The sequence below is a fragment of the Mastigoproctus giganteus genome, chromosome 6, assembly GCF_048544385.1.
Source record: "Mastigoproctus giganteus isolate SK-2022 chromosome 6, ASM4854438v1, whole genome shotgun sequence".
Classification (NCBI taxonomy): domain Eukaryota; kingdom Metazoa; phylum Arthropoda; class Arachnida; order Uropygi; family Thelyphonidae; genus Mastigoproctus; species Mastigoproctus giganteus.
In genome coordinates this window covers 204838253-204861321 of record NC_143580.1, presented here as the reverse complement: position 1 = coordinate 204861321, position 23069 = coordinate 204838253, and the positions used below count along the sequence as shown (strand labels likewise).

Below are 23069 nucleotides of genomic sequence, written 5' to 3'. Positions count from 1 at the left end.
CGGGGTGTAATGATTGCTAAGTGGAAGGACAGAAGAAATGTCAGTTACATATCTACAGAATACCAAAATGATATGGTGGAAATGCAGAACAAACGAGGCGAACTGAAATCAAAACCATTGCCTATTATTGAGTATAATAGGTTTATGTCAGGCATTGACAAGCAAGATCAAATGCTTGCCTATTATCCTTGCGAAAGGAAAACCATTAGGTGGCCTACAAAAATATTTATGCATATTTTGCAACTAATAATGATCAATGCACACCATATCTATAATAAAATTCACATAACAAGGTGCAACTTTATGACTTCCGCTTATCAGTGATCAGATCTTTATTGAAACAGCCATCTGATCTCCCTCATACTGTGCATGATGTACCTGAACTGGAACATGTGCTCAAACCACGGGAAGAAAGAAAAGGTGGAAAGATATTGAGGAAGCAATGCAAACGTTGCTATTCTGAAGGGAAACGTAAGGATACAATCTATATCTACAGTGTTTGTGAAGGATCACCCGACTATTGCTTAGATTGTGCGAAAATTATTCATAAGTAACATTCTTACACATAGTATTTATAATCTGTAGTGGTTCGGTATGAAATAAAACGTATTTCTTAATGTTACCATGTTTTTTTGTTTTATTATTTACAAACTACATTATTATGTTTTTGTGTCACGCGCCAGCGCGTGATGCAGCATTTAAACCAAATTTGACCTCCAGTGCCTATCACGCGCTGGCACGTGAATCTCCAAATCTTTTGGGAACTGTTTATACAACACTTAAATATTGATATGGTATACCGAACAATCCCTTATTACCAATTTTCAAGCTTTTTCGTTATGGAAACACGGTCGGCTTCTGGTGACAGTCTCTGCCTTCTGTGCCGGGCTATTGACAATAGCATGCTGCCTCATGACCAGCAGCGAACGTCTTAATACACAGTGAAAAAAAAAATATATATATATAATTAGTTATTTACTAAATATTGATGATAGATGAAAATAGTCTGCAAAAAAGGGATCATGCTTATAATGCTTTGTTAATTAACTTTAGTTTTCATTCAAGAAATTTCAAAAATACAAAGTTTACAGTTTCATGAAAGCCTTGTTCACATCAAGTTCCTGATTATTTTGAATTGCTTTTTTGTTAGGAAATCTTATAATTAAACTTGAGAAGGACATTATGTAGAATTTCCACTAAGTAGCTTTAGTGAAGACAATTCCACTAAGTAGCTTTAGTGAAGACACTGTACCCCGTGAAGTATTTAATTAGAAACGAGAAGACAATTATTACAGTAGGCCCAAGCAGTTGGAACAACCAAATAAACTGGCTACATTTCGGATTTCTGTATTGAAATCCCTTTGGGTTTGGATTTTTGGTTCTGTAATATATTCCAAGAGAAGTTCTCTATATATAAAGAGATCCAAAGATACAAATATCCTCATGTCAATAAAATGATTAAATACTTCACATGATAAAGTGTCTTTACTTAAGCTACTTAGGAAATCTTATGCTTTTACCTATGTTCTGTAAGCCACACATCAAATTTCATTGGCCTTGATATGTGCTGCTACTATTTATTTTTGTCATGGAATAATCTAGTAGTATTTATTGATCTGCTTGATGAAAGATTAGCAATAATTTAATACTTTGGTAATTTAATATTATAGGCATTTTCAAATGAGATTGCAGAAAACAATACTTGAAAATATGGATAAAAATGAAGAGCCTCCATCGCAAGAAAGAATTTCATTAGCACCTCTGAAAACACATACAAAGAATAAAGTTAGTGTTAATCGTGTTGGATCTGCATTGATGGGTGAGTTTTAATTTTTAAACATGGAACTTAATCAAGTAATTTTACTAAATGTCACTTTTATTCACTTTTATACTTGTTTCTTTTTATTATTATTGTTATTATTTGGTTTTTCGGAGCATTAGCAGCTAAGGCCATATTGCTCCGGGAATATGCGGTGGTCATTCCCTGACCTTTCCACATCCTCAGTTTCTTTTTAAACAAGATCCATGTATTAACTGAACACAAGTGTTTTGCCCATTCTTCTACTGGCACGTTAGATAATAGAAAATGTATTGGCATGTGTATGGTGGTTTTCACCGTGATTGGTACAGTGAAATCATTACCAGTATACAAATTCATTGCTAAATTTTAACACTTTTATCTTATTGTATTTTAACGCTTTTATCTTATTGTATTTTAACGCTTTTATCTTATGTATATATCATTTTAATTGTAATAAATTTATTTTAACCAGTTAGTCAGTCATTGCAAGAAACTTTGATGATATAATGCAACCCGACACAAGGCCTGTTTTCTAATTACATATATTCTTCTCACAAAACGTGTGAGAAGAATATATGTAATTTTCTGAATTTCCTTTTTGTACCTTATAGTTTGCATTTAAAATATTATCACTTAAGGTGGGGGGTTATATTCAAGCTGGTTAAGGGAAGATTGTGTTCAGTTTACTAGAAATATTTTTGTTTTTCCTTAATTTGTTTAAATATCTTGTAAATTTAATTTTGACAACTTTGAAGTTTTTTGTAAATATTAGTATTAGTAATGGCCGCATGGTGCAAGAAAGCCTATGGCTTATTCTGCACCAGCCAAAAAAAAAAAAAAAAAAAAAAAAAAAAATCCGAACAAAACAATGATAAACACAAAAAATATATAAATAAAATAAATAACTAAATAATAATTTAGCTAATAGCTGTATTTATAGATATAGTAATTTCCATTGCTAATTCTGCTTAGTTACATTCTTATATCTTGTTACCTTAAATTAAGTTTACTAATTGATAAAGTTTTGGCAACTGTTTAATTACTGTACTGTTTTGTTAATTGAAGTTCCGTAAAGTCAGTTCTGTAATATTTTTCCAGTTTTGTAATACAGTGGATTCCGGTTATTTGGGCCACCGGTTAATCGGGGCAGCAGTTTATTTGGGGCAAATCTCAAAAAACAGAAACCAATTGAGAAAATAGCCAGGGTTTACTTCGCTTAATTGGGACAGCATGCTGTTTAATCGGGGCAGGAGACCGCAGCACTGGAGGTTACCCTACGATTGTCTCTGATGGTACCACGTGGTTTGTTCGAAATTCTGGAGGTCACAACTGTAAAACAATAAAAACAATTAGCAGTCGCCTGTTTATTGAGCTTTTCTGTTAGTGAAATCTATCATAAATGGACAGTAAACTCGATCTTACTGAATTTGCAATAATACCGACAGCTGGAATTCTGTGGGTTATTATGATGAAATGTGTTTACACTTCCATGAAATCTTCAATCATATAAAAAAAAATTAATTTTCAGATCTTCTCCTCATTCCTATTTTTAAAGCTTTGTAACTTGTTACTCGGTTCTCACTTGCGCGTATTGTGTTACTTGCAATTTGTGTGTGCCGTGTTCTTTGTTATTGATTGCTTATCTTTTTACTGTTTTAAATTTTAACCCCCCCACCCACAAATGTCAGTGAACAGAAATGTCACCTAGTTCGTATGTACATATTACAGTACGTATTAATTATTCTGATTATCACGTATATTCTTCCGATTTTCAGGTATCATTTAATTTTTTAATTGGTAAGGTAATAAAGGGTAAATTTGTGCTTAATATATCTTTGCTTTTATAGCCTGTGGATAATATTCCTTCTATTTTCGCTAATTAGAATTGCTGTTTAATAGAATTAAAATTCAATTTCCAAACGTGATTACGATAACCGCCGCTTACTGCACATCGTATAGTGAACGGTACTTTACTATGTTGAATTTGTCATAACGTGGTTTGATTGTACAGTGAACCAGTTGTAAAAGGGGGGGGGGAGTACATTGTATTTTTAACTATTTACGTGAAACTTCGGATAATTGGGGCAGTTGCTTAATCGGGCCAAAATGCACTAGTCCCGATGTGTCCCAAATAACTGGAATGGACTGTATTTAATTCTTACCTTATATAATGGTAGCTACCAGATCCCCTTCAAATTCTTTATCTGCTGATATTGTGACTTGGATAGAAATGGCTGTGGTCGATCCCATGTGAGTCATGAGTTCATCATAATGGCATATATTCTAATGTCGATCTGATAGATAATCCTAGCTCAACTGATAATTCTTTTTTTGTTTCTGATCTAAGGAGTATACCCATCTCAAGTTAAAATTTGGCACAGAAATAAATGAATTTTATTACACCAAAAAAAGAAGTGATTACTCTAAAAATAAATAAAACTGGGGACTTGTCAAGGACTCAAGTAGCTAGTGATTTTTCCAAGTGATGCATACTACTCTGGTTCAAGAGGATTTAGTTTTATTGGAAGACTCCATTGATTTCATTTTTTAAAATTAGGATGAATACATTAGTATTATGGAATATCTTAAAAGCAATAGTTATAGAATCCATGAATGCATATACATCATAAGAAAATATAGCAAGGAGAATGCCAATATGAATGAATATTGAGCTAGCTATAGACCCAAAAACAGTGATTGATGATGCTACCAACAGATGGTCATATTTTCAGGGAGTTAGTACTATTATTCATATGGGGTGAATAATAGTGGTAACTGGCTGAAAATATGCTGCGAAGTAGGTTAGAATGTTTGTCTGCAATTCTGCCCAGGCATGACATGATAAGGGGGTCTATATGCTGAAAGTCTTGAGGGTTGGTCCTTGAGGCTGTCACAGACATTCTTTCAGGTATGACAAGCTGGGCTTTCTACCTGGAAGTTTAGGACACTGAAGGAACTGATATTCGGCTAACACTTCAGTGCAATACCACCACTTTGCTTATTGGAGGCTTAAAGTGGCAAAACCCATGTTTAGTTCTCTAGAGCCAAGCTCTGGCTACTATCCCCCATCTCTTCCATCATGCAGTGACGATTCATATTTTTTGAGGTTATGATGGTCTTCATGGTGACATCCAATTTTCCTTACATTTCAAAGATACAGCTCTAAAACAGTGTTCACAGGCCAGAAACTAGATAGTCCACTAGACCAAACTAATAGGTAACTCTCTAGGAGACTTCCAGATCAGTGAGTTAGCACTATTATTCATGTGGGGGATAATGATATTATTGATTATAACATTTCAGCTAGTGTATACTCCTACTGCCTCTAGTCTTCCAGATAGTGACTAGAGAGAGAGTCTGACTAGTGTTTATGTGGGGAGCATTATTCAAGACCATGTTGTCAAGAAGCTGGGTGTATTCTTAATGCATGTTGCCATATTCAAAAATTTCATTATTTCATGTCCTCACCATTTCTTACTGCTTAATTCATCATGAATAGTCAAACTAATAGAATAAACTTATCTGCGAAAAGACCCAAACCTCTCAAACACTTCCTTGTTCATTTCAGAAATATACGTAGTCTGAGTTCTAATCTCAAGGATGTCCAATTTCACTTAGTCTGCCAATTCCCACTTACTTTTCTGACAGAATCCCAATTATAGGCTGATTCAACCACTGCTCATTTTGGTTGTCCTAATTATTTGCTGTGTTGATTCCTTTCACTTCAGAGGTGGTACTTGTGCATATGTCTGCTCTGATATTCTCTGTCAGACACTTAGTAATTTGGAATATCCTCTTTTCGATCTTTTCTGACTTAATCTCTCTACTCTATTTGCCCTATGCCAATTTCATCTGTTGTCTCTATTGTTCTCCCAACTCCAGTTAACACTTCAAACTCTTTTGTATCCCACTTGACCTTCCCCATTCCAAATTTCCTAACAGTAAGATAATTTTTCTTGGTGATTTTAATGTTCACACCTCCAGCAGGCTTCTGTTTTCTAGTCACACAGCCCAGCTGGTTGAGATGCTGAGGCTTTTGCAATTCTAATGACTTCTGCACATATTTTTCATTTACCTATCAGAATTTGAGATGATCCTAACCAAACAGCCAGCACACTTGATCTTTTACATCCAAACAAACCTTCCAAGTATATGGTTGAGGTGAGTGGTCGTCTGGGACTTCAACTCGTAACTTGATGTTGGTTTCTTCTCCAATAGAGCTTTTTTCTTGTGGCCATTCTCAACCTCATGTTGTTTAGCACTACAAAAATACAAAATGGGATGATCTGTGCAATTTCTATTATTTCTATTCTTCTTTTCCTTGGTTGGATTACTGTTTTAAGTCTTCTGATGTCACTGTTTGCTCAGATCATGTCAGTGAAAATTTTTCTTGTAGAGATGAAATCTTTTATTCTATACTCCACTTTAAAATCTGATCATTTATCTAAACCTTGTTTTTCCAATAAATGTGCTAAGGCTGTTCAAGATATGAATGTTGCATACTGGAATTGGCTTGCATTCAGATCACCAGGTTCATTTTCTGCCTACAGCAAAGCTCTCAACAATGGTAAAGCAATTATTAATCAGTTGAAACTGGATTTTGAACAGGCGGAGTAGAAAATTTGCTTCTTTTCTAATTGGTAGTCAATTATTCTGGTCTTGCCAAAGCTATTGGTCACATGGCGCCTCCGTAGCCAGGTGGGAAGAAGCAGCAGTGCGTAGCACACACTTCTTGATTAGACCGGGGTTCAAGCCCGTCACCACCAAATACGGAGGATGTGGAAAGGTCAGGGAATGACCACTGCATATCCCGGAGCAATATGGCCTTAGTTGCTAATGCTCCTAAAAACTAAAAAATAACAATAGCTATTGGTCACAACTGTCGCCATCTCTTCTCCCACCATCTGTTAAAATCAGATGGTTCTGTTGCCACCTTATATAAAGCTGACATGCTGGCATCCTACTTTTCCTTTTCTCTCTTGTGTTTGATGAGCTTGGTAAACAATCTCTACCATTCCCAGTACACTCCATTCAATGCCCCCCTGTTGCTTTCTGTCAGAAGAATTTTGAACACTCGATACCAAAAAGCACCAGGTGCTGATGGTATTTCTCCATTTGTTCTTGAAACTTTGCTCCTGAGCTTATTGCTGTTCTGTGTCACCTTTTTTCTCTTTCTTATTCCACTGGTGTTTTTACTTCTGAAAATTTGCTCATATCCAGCCAGTTCCTAAAAAAGGGTGACAAATTTCTCCCATACAATTATCATTCCATTACACTTACTTCTACCCTTTCTAAAGTAATGGAGAAATTTATTAAACTACAAAAGTATCTAGTAACCTTCCATCTGATTAATGATCACTGATGTGAATTACATTAGTGTCAATCCACTTGTGATATACTGGCTTATATTACTCATCTATGGATAAATTAATGGAAAAGTTTGGTGAAAACCAAGCAGTTGCTCTTGACAGTTCAGAGGATTTTGATCATGCTTGGCATAAAGGTTTTCTAAATAAGCTTTGATTTTATGATTTGCTAACTTTTTTTTTTTTTGTAATGGGATACCCAGTTTTCTCTCTGACTGCAGGTGATGGTAGATGGCTCTCTGTCTTCTAATTTCTCTGCTTGTGAAGAAATTAGAAGTTGGTGTTCTCCAAGGTTCAGTTCTTTCTTCCACTCTTTTCCTCTTATATGTTAATGGCCTACTTCCAGTGTAATCAGGCCATTAATATATATCCATAATTTTGTTGAGGATAGCATATTGCATTCCACATTCCAGTTCAAGCAAATTTTTTCTTGCACTGGCAGCTTCAACTTTTTGGGTATCCACTACTAATTCCTTACATGCTGATCTCCAGTGGGGCAGCAATAACTTAGTTGATTTCAATTCTTATAAAACTCAGTCCTGTTTTAGCTCATAAAAAGAATTTTTCTGTTGTTATGCTTATCTTCAATGGCACTCAGATTTCTGGAGAAGATTAGATATCTCTATTAGTGATTACCCTGACTTCTAATCTCTCTTTGCATAAGCACATCACAAATATTGCTTCCTTTGCATCTAAGAAACTAGGTTTTCTCCTTTACTCTCAGTGTTACTTTTCTTCCAAATGGCTACTCACTGTACAAACTTCAAATCTGCCCTACCATTGAATATTGTTCCCACAATTGGGGCAATGTTTACAAATCTCTCCCAGACTTCTAGACATAATGCTAATGTATCAACAATACATAAAAGCGGTTCTAAGAGTGTAGTGAAAAATTACAACCAGTCAGTCTGATTTCAGTAGTAAGGAAAATCATGGAGGCAATGATCAAGGATGGAATTCAGGATCATTCAGATAGAAATGGAATTCTGAAAGCTACATAGCATGATTTTGTGAAGGGAAAATCACATTTAACAAATCTATTTAGCTATTTTGACAGGGACACTCATGAGCTGGATTTAGGGAATAATTTCAACATTGTTTATAGTAATAGAGGCATGTGATGCAAGAAAGCAAGCATATGAGCTTATGTAGCATCAGCCAAAAAAAAAAAAAAAAAAATTCACACAACCATTCCCTCTAAAAGTCTGTCCAGTCCCTCCTTGAATTTATTTAAGCTATCAACTTCGACGACAGATGGAAGTTTTTTCCAGCAATTAATCACCCGCTGGCTAAAGGCAAATTTCCGCACATCTATTCTACAGCTGCCTTTCCTCAATTTTAATTTATACCCCCTTAAGTTCTCAGTCTGAGCAAGCGGAAGAATCCCATCAGAATTCAGCGTGCTCAACCCATTCAAGGCCTTATACACCTCAATCAGATCATCTCACAGGTGCCTAGTCTCCAGCTGCTGCAATTTCCAGAACTTAAGTCTCTCTCTTGGTAAGAGGACCCTTCATTCCCATCACCAATCTTGTTGCCCTTCTCTGTAATCTTCATCCTTCCTAAAATGAGGCCTTCAGACCTATGCGCTGTTTTCAAGGTGAAGCCTGACCTTATACAAAGGGGATAATCACCTCCTTTTCCCTGCTAGCAAAATTCTTGTCTATCATTGACAAAACCCCATGACCTGCTCTGATAGCCTGTCTGCATTGTTCAGAAAACTTCATACCTGACTGCACAATTACTCCCAGGTCTTTTTCATTTTCTACCACCCTAAGTGTAGTACCACACAGTTGATACGTTCCTTTGTGGTTACTTCTAGAGTACTTTGCATTTGTCAATGTTAAACTTCAGTTGCCTAGTCTCAGCCCATCTGCCCAAATTTTCTAGATCCTGTTGCAGTAGCACATTGCCATTACTGTTATTAACAACCCTGCCAACCTTTGTATCATTTTCAAACTTCGACACTAAGCCTGATATACCTTCATCAATATCATTGATAAATTTACAAAACAGTGGGCCCCACACCGAACCCTGTGGGACTCCACTAATAACATTAGTCCACGAAGAGCAACACCCATTGATTACCACCCTCTGTCTTCTCCCACTTAACCATCCTTTTATCCATTGTAGCAACTTACCCTTAATACCATTCTGCTCCAATTTGTACAATAGTCTTCCATGCGCAACAGTGTCAAAAGCTTTCCTGAAATCCAAATATATGACATCAAAATTATTTTTTGCATCCAGTTCCTTTGTAACCACATCATAATATCCTATCAAATTTGTCAGACAAGACTTTCCCTTAACAAACCCATGCTGTGTGTGAATTATTGCTGCAGTCTTGTCTAGATGATCCTGCAATGCATCTTTAACCAGTGACTCCATTATTTTACCAGGAACAGAAGTTAAACTAACTGGTCTGTAATTACTCGTGTCACCCTTCGATCCCCCTTTGTGAATTGGGGATACATTTGCACATCTCCAGTCCGTGGGGACTTCCCCTGAGTCCAAGGATGCTCTTATAATTATGGCTAAGGGTTTGCTTAGTTCCTTTGCTGCCTTCTTTAATATAGTTGGATAGAATTAAGCTATATTAAATTGTTTATTTAGATTTCAGCAAAGCATTTGACTCAGTCCCACATGAGTGGTTACGTTATAAGCTGGAAGAGGTTGGAATCACAGGGAAAATCCTTACATGGATAGCAAGATGGCTTCAGGGAAGGAGGCAGAAAGTTGTGATACATGATTATTCCTCAGATTGGGTTAATGTAAGAAGTGGGGTTTCCCAAGGAATCATTATTGAGAACACTGTTGTTTTTGATTTTCTTAAATGACATCGATAGAGGGCATGTCTAAATTTGCAGATGATGTAAAGTTCGGTAGTGTAGTCACTCTGCAGAAGCTCTGCTTGGTGGCAGTCATTCACTGCGAAGCAAGAGCTTCTCCAGAGTGACCTAGATAGATGTCAGTGATTATCAGAAAAGTGGCAGTTATGCTTAATTCAGAAAAATGCAAGGTCTTACATTTGGGTAACAGTAACCCCAAAATAACTTATACACTCGGTGGAGTTGACCTAAAGTCAGTGTAGCCCAGGCTATTTGCATTTAGACCTGGGCAAAATTGCTTTAGAAGCTTTCTAAACAGTTTCCAGCTCAGGAATCATTGCTGAATAACATATCCAAAAAGATGTTCCCGGGGTCCGACAAAATCAGACCCCGGGAACATCCCCAAAAATGGATTTCAAAATGGCAGACTGGCTGTGTCCTAATAAGTGCAAAAAGAAACTAATTTACACTTTGTAGAAAGAGAGATAATGCCTTTATTTACAGTTAAAAATGTTTCAAATAAAAATAACTTTCAAAAATATACCACACAACCATTTTTTTGTTATGAAATTTTGATAATAAAAATATTTTACAGAATTTTAAAATCAAGAAAACGATTATTTCAAAATCTGTTTCATGTTCTTTTCATTACAGAAGTCAACTTAGTTGAAGACAAACTTAAACGTCTTCATCACCGTCATCATATTCATTATTGGCAGTGGAGTGGTTGTTATCGCAACCACTGATTTGGCACTCGCCACAAGCAGTTGAACAGGACAATCTGTTATGCTTGCATTCACATCATGAAGTACCACATTTCATCTTGCAGGAACTGTGGGATCATGTTGAGTAGATAATATGGAGCTGGTGGCATGTCACAGAGTATAGGGTTGTAGGAATTATTCTTTACATACCAACCCCACTCTTCTGCATTGATCCTCTCTTCTGTAAACTCCCAGAGTCTTATTTGAAAGTATGTGTGAAAGCTGTGGTGCTTTCAAATAAGACTCTGGACGAATCGGTAGGTGGCAAATGCTCAGGTGTAACAATTGATGTAACTGCAGCTACCTTTTCAACTAACATTCGATGACACAGTGCGTTTGTGGATTCCAATGTTTTGCAGCCATACAACAGAAGCATTGCCTTTCTTCCAGGGGCTTCAATATATATCTGAGTGTCGGCACCCATCAGAACAAAATATATTTGCAACTGAATGGAGTTCAGCTACCTTCCTCAGTTTTTCGAATGCTGAGGTCTTCCCAATAAAAAAAATTCTGGTTGTGGTATCACAGCCTATGAAAACATGCACAAACAGGAGCAACTTGCAGATGTCACTACCCAACAATGATTGAATGCTGAGAATATCATACACAGGATTGGGAGATGGTCCCCGTCTTATGTCACTGCAATAATACTACTTGAAACCACTGTCCTTGGCATGGTACAGAAGCAGAATCAGCAAGTCAGTGTCTTCTCCTATAACTGTTGTATTTACATTTTCTGATGATGAGACTGCAGCACGAACAATGTCCACATCAGCATCCCCATCTGCATTGTGCACAGTACACCCATGCAATACAAATGGCCCTCAGTCCCCAGCAGCTTTCACTCTCCCTCTTACGGCAGCGAGAGGATCAGAGTGGAAGCAGAGGGTGCTAAGAATCTCTGGATATGACCAGGCTGCCATGCACGGAAATTGAACTTGGCCTGTTATAACGTACGATCACTCATCGGTGAAGACAGGATATTAGAGCTGGAAAAGGAATTAGAAAATGTGAATTGGAATATCATCGGTTTGGCTGAAACAAGAAGAAGAAATGAATCACTTATAAGTTTATCAAGTGGAAATCTGCTGTACACCAATGGAAACAGTGAAAGGAGTGAAGGTGGAGTTGGGTTTCTGGTCCACAAAGATTTTAAAAACAACATTTTGGAATTCAAAAGTACATCACCAAGGGTGTCAAGACTAATACTCAAGATTTCTAAGAGGTACAAGCTAAAGATTATAATGACTTATGCACCAACATCGAGCCATGATGATGAAGAGGTTGAAGAAATGTACACTGAAATTGAGAGTCTTCTAGATGAGCAGAAAACCCACTACACTATTATTATGGGAGACTTCAATGCTAAGGTTGGAAAAAGGCAAAACAGTGCAGAAAGAGGAACTATAGGAAATTTTGGAATTGGTGAAAGAAATAAAAGAGGTGAAAGACTTGTGGAATTTGCAGAATCTAAAGGAATGTCAGTAATGAACACTTTTTTTCAAGAAAAGGGTGAACAGAAAGTGGACATGGAAGAGTCCAAATGGATTAACAACTAATGAAATCGACTTCATCCTCACTAACAGAAGATATATTGTGAATGATGTTACCGTCCTGAATAAGGTAAATGTTGGAAGTGATCACAGAATGGTAAGATGTACACTTGATATAGATGTAGGAAAGGAAAGGAAAAAACTGACTCGAGTAAATAATACAAAGGTCTTTGAAATAACAGAGGAGGAGAAAAAGCAGTATGTACTGGAACTTAAGAACAAGTTTGAACTTCTGCAGACTGCTCAGGACCAAGATATCGACGAGGAATATTACAACTTTCTGAAAGTGATAAAGCCCAAGAAACCTACAGGGAAACAGAAATCCAAAGAAGAAAAAATTAGTCAAGAAACACTTGTCATGATGAACCAAAGACGACAAATGAAGAGCAAGAAAAACACTGACAGGGAGAAAATTGAGTATACTGAGTTATGCAAAGCCATTAGAAAGAGACTCAGAGAGGACATAAGATTTAACACAAGAAAAGTAGAACAAGCATTAAGGGAAAACAAAGGATTTAAATCAGCAGCCATGAGCAGTAATACAGAAAGACAAATGATACTGAAACTGAAGAATAGCGATGGTGTACTTATAAACAGCAGAGAAGGCATAATTCAAATAGCAGAAGACTACTATAGAGAATTATACAAGGAGCGAGGGAATGATACCAGCAGTGGGGAAGATGGATTGCAAAGTAGCAACACATACAACATTTTTTTTTTTTTTTGGTTTTTTTTTTTTTTTTAGGAGCATTAGCAACTAAGGCCATATTGCTCCGGGATATGCGGTGGTCATTCCCTGACCTTTCCGCATCCTCCGTATTTGGTGGTGACGGGCTCGAACCCCGGTCTAATCAAGAAGCGTGTGTTACGCACTGCTGCTCCTTCCCACCTGGCTACGGAGGCGCCACACACATACAACATACCCGATATTCTTCCTGATGAGGTAGAACATGCATTGAAGAAAATGAAGAATCGGAAAGCCCCGGGGGAAGATGAAGTTACTGTAGAGTTGTTAAAATTGGGAGGAAGAGACATAACACAAAAACTGGCAAGGCTCTTCACAAAGTGCATTAGAAAAGGTGTGATGCCTAAGCAGTGGAATAATGCAATCATAGTTTTGCTGCATAAGAAAGGAGATAAATCAGAAATTGGAAATTATAGACCAATTAGCTTGTTATCCCATATCTACAAGTTGTTCACAAGGGTCATTACTAACAGATTAGAAAGAATACTTGATGAGAATCAACCGAAAGAGCAAGCTGGCTTTAGGACAGGATTCTCAACTATGGATCACCTTCACGTAATATCACAGCTAATGGAGAAAGCAAATGAATATAAAACACCATTATGCCTGGCATTTGTGGATTATGAAAAGGCATTTGACTCCATACAGCATAAGGCAATGTTTCAGGCACTGGAAAGACAAGGCATAGATACTCCATATATTATGATTTTGAAGAAAATATAAGAGAGTGCTACATCCTTTATTAGACTAGACAAACACAGTAGCAAATTTAAAATCGAGAAAGGAGTTCGACAAGGGGACACAATATCTACGAAGCTGTTTACTGCTGCCCTTGAGGAAGCTTTCAGAAGATTAGACTGGTCGCAGAAAGGAGTCAATGTGAACGGAGACTACCTAAACCATTTACGATTTGCAGATGACATAGTGGTCATAAGCCACGATCCCAACGAATTAGAGGAAAATCTTAATCAGTTATGCACAGCTAGTAACGATTTTGGACTAAAGATGAATATGGCTAAAACAAAAGTAATGATGAACAAGTATGCCACAGAAAGGGAAATAATGATTGAAGGAGCAGTAATTGAAAAGGTGGAGTCATATACTCATCTGGGACAAGTTATTAGCTGTAATAATGATAAATGGCTGGAAGTCAAGAGAAGAATAAATTTTGGATGGATAGCATTCAGGAAATATAGTCACATACTGAAGAGCAATATCCCAGTTTGTCTGAAATGTAAAATAATGAATCAGTGCATACTCCCCACCATGACTTATGGAAGTGAAACTTGGGCACTCACCAAAAGAATGGAAGAGAAGCTAAGAACTACACAGCGAAGAATGGAACGAATTATATTGGGAATCAGACTGTTAGATAAGAAGAGAAACACATGGATTAGGCAGCAAACTCAAGTAAAGGACATTCTTATCAAAACTAAAGAACTAAAATGGTCTTGGGCAGGACACATAGCTCGAAGACATGATGACAGATGGACTAAGAAAATAACAGAATGGTACCCAAGAGGAGCTAGAAGAAAACCTGGAAGACAAAGACAGAGATGGATAGATGAAATTCATGAGTTTTTGAGTAGTAAATGGATGGCCAGTACTCAAAACAGAAGGAACTGGAAAGTTGCTGGAGAGGCCTTCATCCTGTAGTGGATTGAAAATGGCTGATGATGATGATGACACCCATGCTTCTTCAACATCTCACCTACAAGGGAAATCATTGCTTGCTTATTGTTTTCATTAGCCAAGAAGTGTTCTCTCTTGCTGAAAAACTGTATGCCGGACTGAAGTTAACATTTCTACTTGTCTTGGTGCTGCGTCTTCTGGCCGTGTCCTTGATCGTAGGAGATCCGCCGTAGCCATCAAAAACAATGATAGCTTTTCCATAAGTTTTCAGAGTGAAATCAGCATAGGAGATTGCAATTTTTTCAAAAGTTTCATTGTTATGCCATTGAATACGATGTAGTAGAGATCCACCATCCAATACATACTGGTCTGTACACTGAATTTCTTCAGCTCCTTCCATGTGTAAATTGTCAGTGTATTTCAATATTGCATGAGCTAACTGAGACTTGTCGGCTTTCCTCAACATACTTCGTGATTTGAATAATGCAGGAGGGTATGCACAAACTTCGTAATATATGACATCTTCAAGATTCATGTTGTCGCCAGTGGCAACAGTCATCATTTTCTGGAAGAGGAGTGCAGGATCTACTTGTATATTGACATCGACAGGGCTCACAGCAGCAGATCCTGTGGTTTTCACTTTGTCTGACCATTTGACAGAATGTGTGAATACTTTTTTCCTATAATTTTTACGACAGTGTCCATACCTATGGAGTGCAATTCATCAACGTTAACTCCAGAATCAGTAGTTACCCCTGTCATAATGTTGCAGAGACCTGAGTCAGAATTGAATGGGGATATAGATTCCAGTCGTTAGAGTACTTAATGTCATTACTGTCCCTCATTTGTCTGCTTTTCCTCATTTCTTTGTGTTGTTCACTACTTTCCAACAAAACTGGTGTACTCCTGCATTGCTAAGTTATAAGTGGAACACAGGAACATAGAAAACAGCCATGTTGTCCTCTGGATTTCTGTAAATCCACTTCTTCGTGTCACTCCTCCTCTGCTTTTCAGGAAACGTATTAGTACTTGTTCTGTTACCATGTCTGATCCGAGTCCGGCCCATAATCTGTCGCTTCTTCTTACAACAAACTTACCTTCCAGGAACATTTTGTTCATGGTTGGATTTTCAAAAGGCAAACTGAACATTTTCTGCAAGTACAGGTATAGCGACTTGAGGTAATTGTGATGTCTGGCTGCTGAAATTATGGGGAGGATCTCCAGCATAGCTTGCAAGTGCAAATCCCATGAGCCGGTCCTATCTGCTGTTTTCCAGGTACATGCAATGTTGGTTATTCTCTGATATTCCAACCAGAGTTTACTTGTTCTCGAAGAAGATTGTAGGTAAGTTCTCTTCTCCTCCAAAGCAGTACCAATCTGAGACAATGCATTAGACAATTCCACATCCTCAATTGTTTGTTTGGCAGCCATAACATTGTCGAGCAGGTCACATTAAGCTTTCTTAATGAGGCCATGAGGGGTTCTATCTTCATTGAGAGGAAAAACTTGTGTGACCAGTAAAGTACTAAGAGCTACATCTACTATCATATGACCTTGAATCGCTCTGGAAACAGCTTTTCCAGCCATCATATATAGCACAGCACAGCATTTGGTCTGTAGATTTCTTGAAGTACTTCAGGCAATCCTGAACCATTCATCAGAGTACCGATTGCACCCAAAAGATTAATCAGTGTAAAAGTTCCCAGTATTAAAACAATATCCAATTAAAACAATCTCTTGCAGGTCTCTTTGCTCATTGATGATTTGGGAAGCTTTCCAAAATGGGAAGCTTATCAAAGGTAATAATACCGTGTGCTATCTTGCTCAGATATTGTGGAGTCGAGAATGTGCAGGTCATGTCACTTTCCACCTTATCTATGATGGGAAGGAACCTGATGCTACACCTGGATGTGAAACAGTTGATCCACAGTGAATTGCTTACATTGTTCCTGACCAACTTGGACCTGATCTTTCTGCTGCACAGATCTGCCAGAGAAGACAATCTACTTATTGAGCAGTGGGTACTGGAAGTTTGCTGAATGAGATGCCCCTCAGCATGCTTCTCGCGTTTCTATATTCCCTAATGTGAACTGTTGCAACCTTTATGTCACTTTCACTAACCTTATGCCTGTGAATAATTGGATGGATCTTGATCTTCGGAGTTATTGCGGCAATCATACCCATTCCATGAAAGGTATTCTTCCCATCCAAAGTACAGACATCGTGATCAACGTTATCTGTTGCTTGAAGCAGTGCAGTGTTTTCAGCAAAATTAAAAGAGCCACAGTCGCCTGATACTGTGGCATTTCTTTTGAATCACGTTATTTCTGCATACGATGAACAGTAACCAAGATGGTGGCGAATGTCAATAAGGTACCTTGACCTACAGTTGTGGTGCAGCTGAACAGACAAACCGATCCGTAATGGACATGGTAATCCTCTTGGACCTTGCATAATGCTCTAGCCGATTGCACCGATTTTCATGGATTCTTTCCCACAAATGCTTTTGATAATAGCAATTTCAAACTGTTGGGAATGTAATCCAGAGCACTTTCTTCAGCGAGGTCACTTGGAGATGGATATACATCTACTCTAGAAGAGTCGAGAGACTTGACATCACTTTTGATTATTTTTGCAGCAGCTTCTATTATGTAAATCTTCTGTAGCTCAATATCACATTCTTTCGACTTTTGGTAATAACCTCGAAGAATTTCGTTGGCTGTCTCCCATAGAGTTACTACATCTGCCTTCCCACTTTCACCTGAAATTATAATACTCTCTCAGTAATGTTCTAAAAGCTTTCTCTTCATGTGCCTAAGTTTGTAGGCACAGCTCTGACTCCCTTGAAGGTATTCCTCCATTTTGGAAATTAGGTCTCCAATCAACAGTTGTTCTTCATCATTCTCTTCCAAGTAAGTACAGGTCTGAAGGAATGCTTGGTATTGCTCTTCATTACTAGGCTGCCCTTTCTTCGAACACTTATCGGAGGAAGAGTATTCGCGAGGAATGTTTTTCCCACTTCGAAAATTGATGTTGCAGGTGTGATGGTAGATGCAATCTGCAGCATTAAGATCACAAAGATAATACTCCAAACGGCCTCTTACCTTAAATGACCATTCATCACAGCAGCTTTCACAGCACCTTTTATGGTTTCAACGAACTCTGAAGTTCATACTTTCACATGCTCTGATTTTGGTTTATGTTTGGAAGAAAAGTCCACAAAGGTATCACAAAACAAACAGTGAGTGGCACTACAAGATGGACCTTCATTTAAACGAGCACTTTTCCTCGGTATTGCTTCACCTGTGGTCTGTCATTTCTTTATTTCAATGTTCATCTTATCCGTAAATATTTTCCGACATGCAACGTATTCGCATAGACAACCTATGCATTTACAAAATGCATAGGTTGTCTATGCGAATAATTTTGTAAATTATTTACAAAATATTATTTACAAAATATTTTGTAAATATATTATTTGCAAAATAATATTTTGTAAATAATATAATGAATACCACAAAATATTAAAAATTATTCAATAATTTTTTATATTTTGAATTTTTAATTTTAATTATTATAATTTTTAATAATATTCAATAATTTTAATATTTTATTAAATATTAGAAAACAAAAACTTTTACAAAATTCACAAATGAACAAAAAACATTCGCTATAGAACTGTGACTTAGTTTCTTTTTTGCATTTAGGAGGAAACAGCCAGTCTGCCATTTTGAAATCCATTTTTGGGGGTGTTCCTGTGGTCCAATTTCGTCAGATTTTGGATATGTTATTGAGCAATGATTCCTGAGCTGGAAACTCTTTCGAATGCTTCTGAAGCAATTTTGCCCAGGTTAAAGGGAAAATTGCTTTAGTTTGCCTGGACTAATAGTGGAAAAAAGGGACTTTGGAATTACGATACTGTCAGACATGAAGTTCTCTGAGCATTGTAGACAGGTTGCAAGGAAGGCTCATGGTGTCTTATTGATGATTTAGCGAACATTTGCTAGTAGAGATAAGGACATCATAATCCCATTGTATAAGGCTATTGTTAGATCACACTCGAAATACTGTGTTCAAGTATGGAGACTGCACCTAAAAAAAGACATAGATTCTTGAAAGGGTTCAAAGGCTTGCAACTTGCCTGGTGAGATCAGCAAAAGGGTGTCCATATGAGGAAAGACTTTGAATATGTTCGGTACGCAGCTTGGAAACTAGGCACCTCAGAGGAGACTTGATTGAGGTGTTTAAGGCTCTGAGTGGCAAAACTAAAATGAATGAGGATGAAATTTTCACAGCCATAAACGATTCTAGAACTAGGGGCCATAAATTCAAGCTATGAAGGAGAAGTTTAGACTGGATTGCAGGAAGTTTTATTTTAGCCAGTGAGTTAAATTATTGGAATAAGTTATCTACATGGATGGTTGAGGCTCGCAGTTTGGTGAAATTCAAAGGTCAGCTGGATAGTTACCTGTGGGAGGAGGGTAATGCATAGGTTGTCTATTTCCTCTTCTTTCATTAATTTATTTATTTATTATTATTATTACTATTTTAGTCTTGTGTTTTTATGGCTGGTGCAGCAAAAGCCTTAGGCTCCCTTGCACCATATTAATTAATGTTAATTAATGACCCATCTCTAACAGTTTCTTGACTCTGATTTGGTGACCTGTTTCTGCTGAATGCTTTTTTTGTATATATTTCCTTTGGCACTGTTCTTCTGATTTGGCTTTAATTTTCTCTCTCTCTCTCTCTCTCTCTCTCTCTCTCTCTCTCTCTCTCTCTCTCTCTCTCTCAAGCCAGTCAGTGTCCTTTTACTGATCAACTTCAAACTTGCAGAACCAACTTTTCTTTTTCTCATTTATTCCTTCAACTTTCATTTTCTGGAACAACTGCCTGTATATGTATTTCCTGAAAATTGCAATCTACTGAAATTCAGGTCTAATGTCAACAAGTACCTTTTATCTTCTCAATATTCAACCGGCGCCTCCGTAGCCAGGTGGGAAGGAGCAGCAGTGCGTAGCACACGCTTCTTGATCAGACCGGGGTTCGAGCCCGTCACCACCAAATACGGAAGATGCGGAAAGGTCAGGGAATGACCACCGCATATCCCGGAGCAATATGGCCTTAGTTGCTAATGCTCCTAAAAACCAAATAACAAACAAACAAACAATATTCAACCCATGCACAGGTTCTAATTCCTCTTGTGTTTGGTGTTTTTATAAAAAAAAAATAATAATAAAAATAAATAATGCTTGAATGAATCTGTAAGGCTTCTGAGACAAATTTTTATCAGTTTATGCCATCATTGTTGGTAGAAATCAATTTATTGGGATGGAATACTTTTGAATAAAGGTGGTACAAGGATCTTTGCCAATATCGTTTTGGAAGTTAACACTCAGCCCCTACACTCAGAAATCCTACTTACTCATTAATGATAAGCTAGTAATCTTTGAAACAGTGCCCTCTGGGTGGTGGCACTGAAAATAAGTAAAAATAGGCTTATCTACTTGAACAGTTAGTTATTCAGAGTGCATGGGTAGGACAATTCACGAATGTATTCATAATATGAAATGTTTAACTTAATGTTTCCTTTCTTGCAAATTTATTTTTCTATTACTATTGTTTTATTTCATCTACATATAAAATGTACCAAAGGACTTTTTACATTTTATATAGAGGGAATGATAATGATTTTTAATGGTCATCTTATAATAATGAATGATATCCTCTCTGTGTATTTTCACTTAAAATAGAAAAGATAATTCTAACAGTAAATAATTAAGCTTCATTTTTCTAGAGAAGTCTTCTGGTTTATTTCCTCCAAGTGGCTTGCCACAAAAGTGTCCGTCTCGGAAAGCATCATTCAGGATATATACAGATGAAAATAATCCTTCTTGCCTACCAGCTGTTAAAAAAGATTCTGCAACTTTTATTTCTAAAAATATAAAAGAAAAAGAAAATGAAATGAAACCAGGAAAGTGGACAAAAGCCAAAGTAAGTTTTATCTTCTTGATGAATATATTATATTGTTCATTTCTTTGCCTTGATGTAATTTAAATGAAAAAACAATCCCATAATTTAAACGTGAATTATGGAAACCTGGGAGGGGAGATAATGCCAGAAATATAAACTTGAGAACAAGGTAACATATTGTGAAGCAAGAAATCAAATATTAACAAGTATTCTTGTATGTCTGCTGAGATTTATTTGTTAGAAGAGAGTTAGTAGACAAATAAATATTTCTTTTCCACCTTGAGACTTCTGTCAGTATACCCATCTATCAAGACAATCACAAGTTCACAAATCTCAATCACAATAGCATCTGACCAGGAAACCAAGCACAACAAGAGCTGGCTGAAACAAAGAATACTGTTCTTACTGGGGGAGAAGCAGCAGCAGGGAAAAAAGGCAATCAGTCCACCACTATAGAAATAGAATTCAAACAGATTGAAACAATGCAGTGTTGATTCCATGCAGAAGCTGACATAGATGTCTGCTGCATGTGATGAACATAATGATGAACAGGATGAACATAAATTTGTTTTCTTGTTGCAAGAGTGAGGTCAGACAACAAATTTCAAAACTCAGTAATTCAGAATGGGATACAGTAGACTTTCTGGGCTGTCCCAGCAGTAGAAGTGAGTGAGATTTAATCCAATAGAATGGCACTTTTCCATATGCCTATGGAAAATTTGTCTAAAGTGGTACCCAAGGTTTTGTCATGGCATTCTTTCAGTGATTATAGCTAAAGTTGCTATCTGAGAGTATAAAATGCTGTTTGATTTAAAATTCAGCCCCACTTGTGAGTCATGCATAGTATTTGTAAATTCTGATTGTTTTACAAGAACAAATCCTCTGCTTCCACCTTAAATTTAGTAAGGCTCTGGGTGCATCATACATGAGCAAAACCTACTAGGCCTGGCATACTGCAAGTGAACCAAGATAAGCAGAGGTTGAAGAGTGGCATCTACATTATACAGAGTAATGGCTGCCACTCTATAACATTAGGCAGTAATCGATGGTAGATAATCCTCATCATCCTTATCTCTGTTTGGTCTCCAGATGAAGATTATTATTATTACTAGCCATATGGTGCAAGGAAGCTCGAGGCTTATGCTGCAGCAGCCAAAAAAAATTTGAGTATCCTGAGAGAGAGAGAGAGAGAGAGAGAGAGAGAGAGAGAGAGAGAGAGAGAGAGAGAGAGAGAGAGAGTAGGAGGGAATCACCAAAAAAGAGAAGAATGATGATATCCAGCTCAGGACACTGGGTGTGCCAAGCCCATACTCATCAGATGGGAGCCCCTGGGGTTAACGAGAATGATATTTCTTCTGACTGTAGTCTGAGTCATATGTTTTGAATTTTTTTTTTTTTTTTTAATATAATGAAAACTCCAAACATGAAAGCTATTGGAACATATAGTACTTAGTAAAGTGCATGGGTTAAAGGGGTTGAGAAAATGAAAGAAGATACTTGCTGACATTAGACTTGAATTTCTGTAGATAGTAATTTTCAGAAGATATGTATGAAGGGAGGTTGTTTCAGAAAATGGAAGTTGAAGGAATAAATGAGGAGAAAAGTTGGTTCTGTGAATTTTAAGTTGGAGTTGAACAGTTAAAGGATGCTGACTGATTGTGGCACACGTTCAGACTGGTTTGAAAGAGAGAGTGTGGGAATTATAGAAGCCAACTCAGAAGAACAGTGCCAATGGAAGTAGCTATACGAACATCTAACCAAACCAGTCATCTTCATATCTGATTGCACAATTAACCCAGGTCTCTTTCGTTACCCTGAGTGGAGAATGGAGATAATTGTGCAGGAGATAATTGAAAGAGACTGGAGATAATTGTGCAGTCAGATATGAAGTTTTCTGAGCAGTGCAGACAGGTTGCCAGAGTAGGTCATGGCGTCTTGTCAATGACATACAGGAATTTTGCAAGAAGGGATAAGGAGGTGATTATTCCCCACCTGTATAAGGCAATGGTCAGGCCACACCTTGAGTACTGCATACAGATCTGGAGGCCTCATTTTAGGAAGGATGTAGAGTTGCTAGAATGAGTACAGAGAAGGGCAACAAGACTGGTGAGGGGAACAGTGGGGTGTTCTTACAAAGAAAGACTGAAGTTCTGCAAATTGCAGCATCTGGAGACTAGGCACCTGCAAGGTGATCTGATTGAGGTGTATAAGTGGAATGAGCAAGCCTTGAGTGGATTGAGCAGGCTTAATGGGATTTTTCCTCTTGCTCAGATTACAAACCCAAGGGGCCATAACCTGAAATTGAGGAAAGACAGTTGTCGAATAGATCTGTGGAAATTTGCCTTTAGCCAGCAGGTAGTTGGTTGCTGGAACAAACTTCCATCTGTCATTGTGGAAGTTGATAACTTAA

General features: G+C 37.4%; 1 protein-coding gene across 1 annotated transcript in view; it reads left to right on the top strand.

Moving 5' to 3' along the window:
- Positions 1 to 1710: 1710 nt before the first annotated feature.
- Positions 1711 to 23069, top strand: part of LOC150084896 (mitotic checkpoint serine/threonine-protein kinase BUB1 beta-like) — a 202759-nt gene continuing 181400 nt past the window's right edge. Inside the window, exons 1-2 of the mRNA XM_090376385.1 lie at positions 1711 to 1819; positions 20484 to 20680. Coding sequence (XP_090232511.1) covers positions 1711 to 1819; positions 20484 to 20680 — 306 coding nt within the window. The remainder of the gene's footprint in view (positions 1820 to 20483; positions 20681 to 23069) is intronic.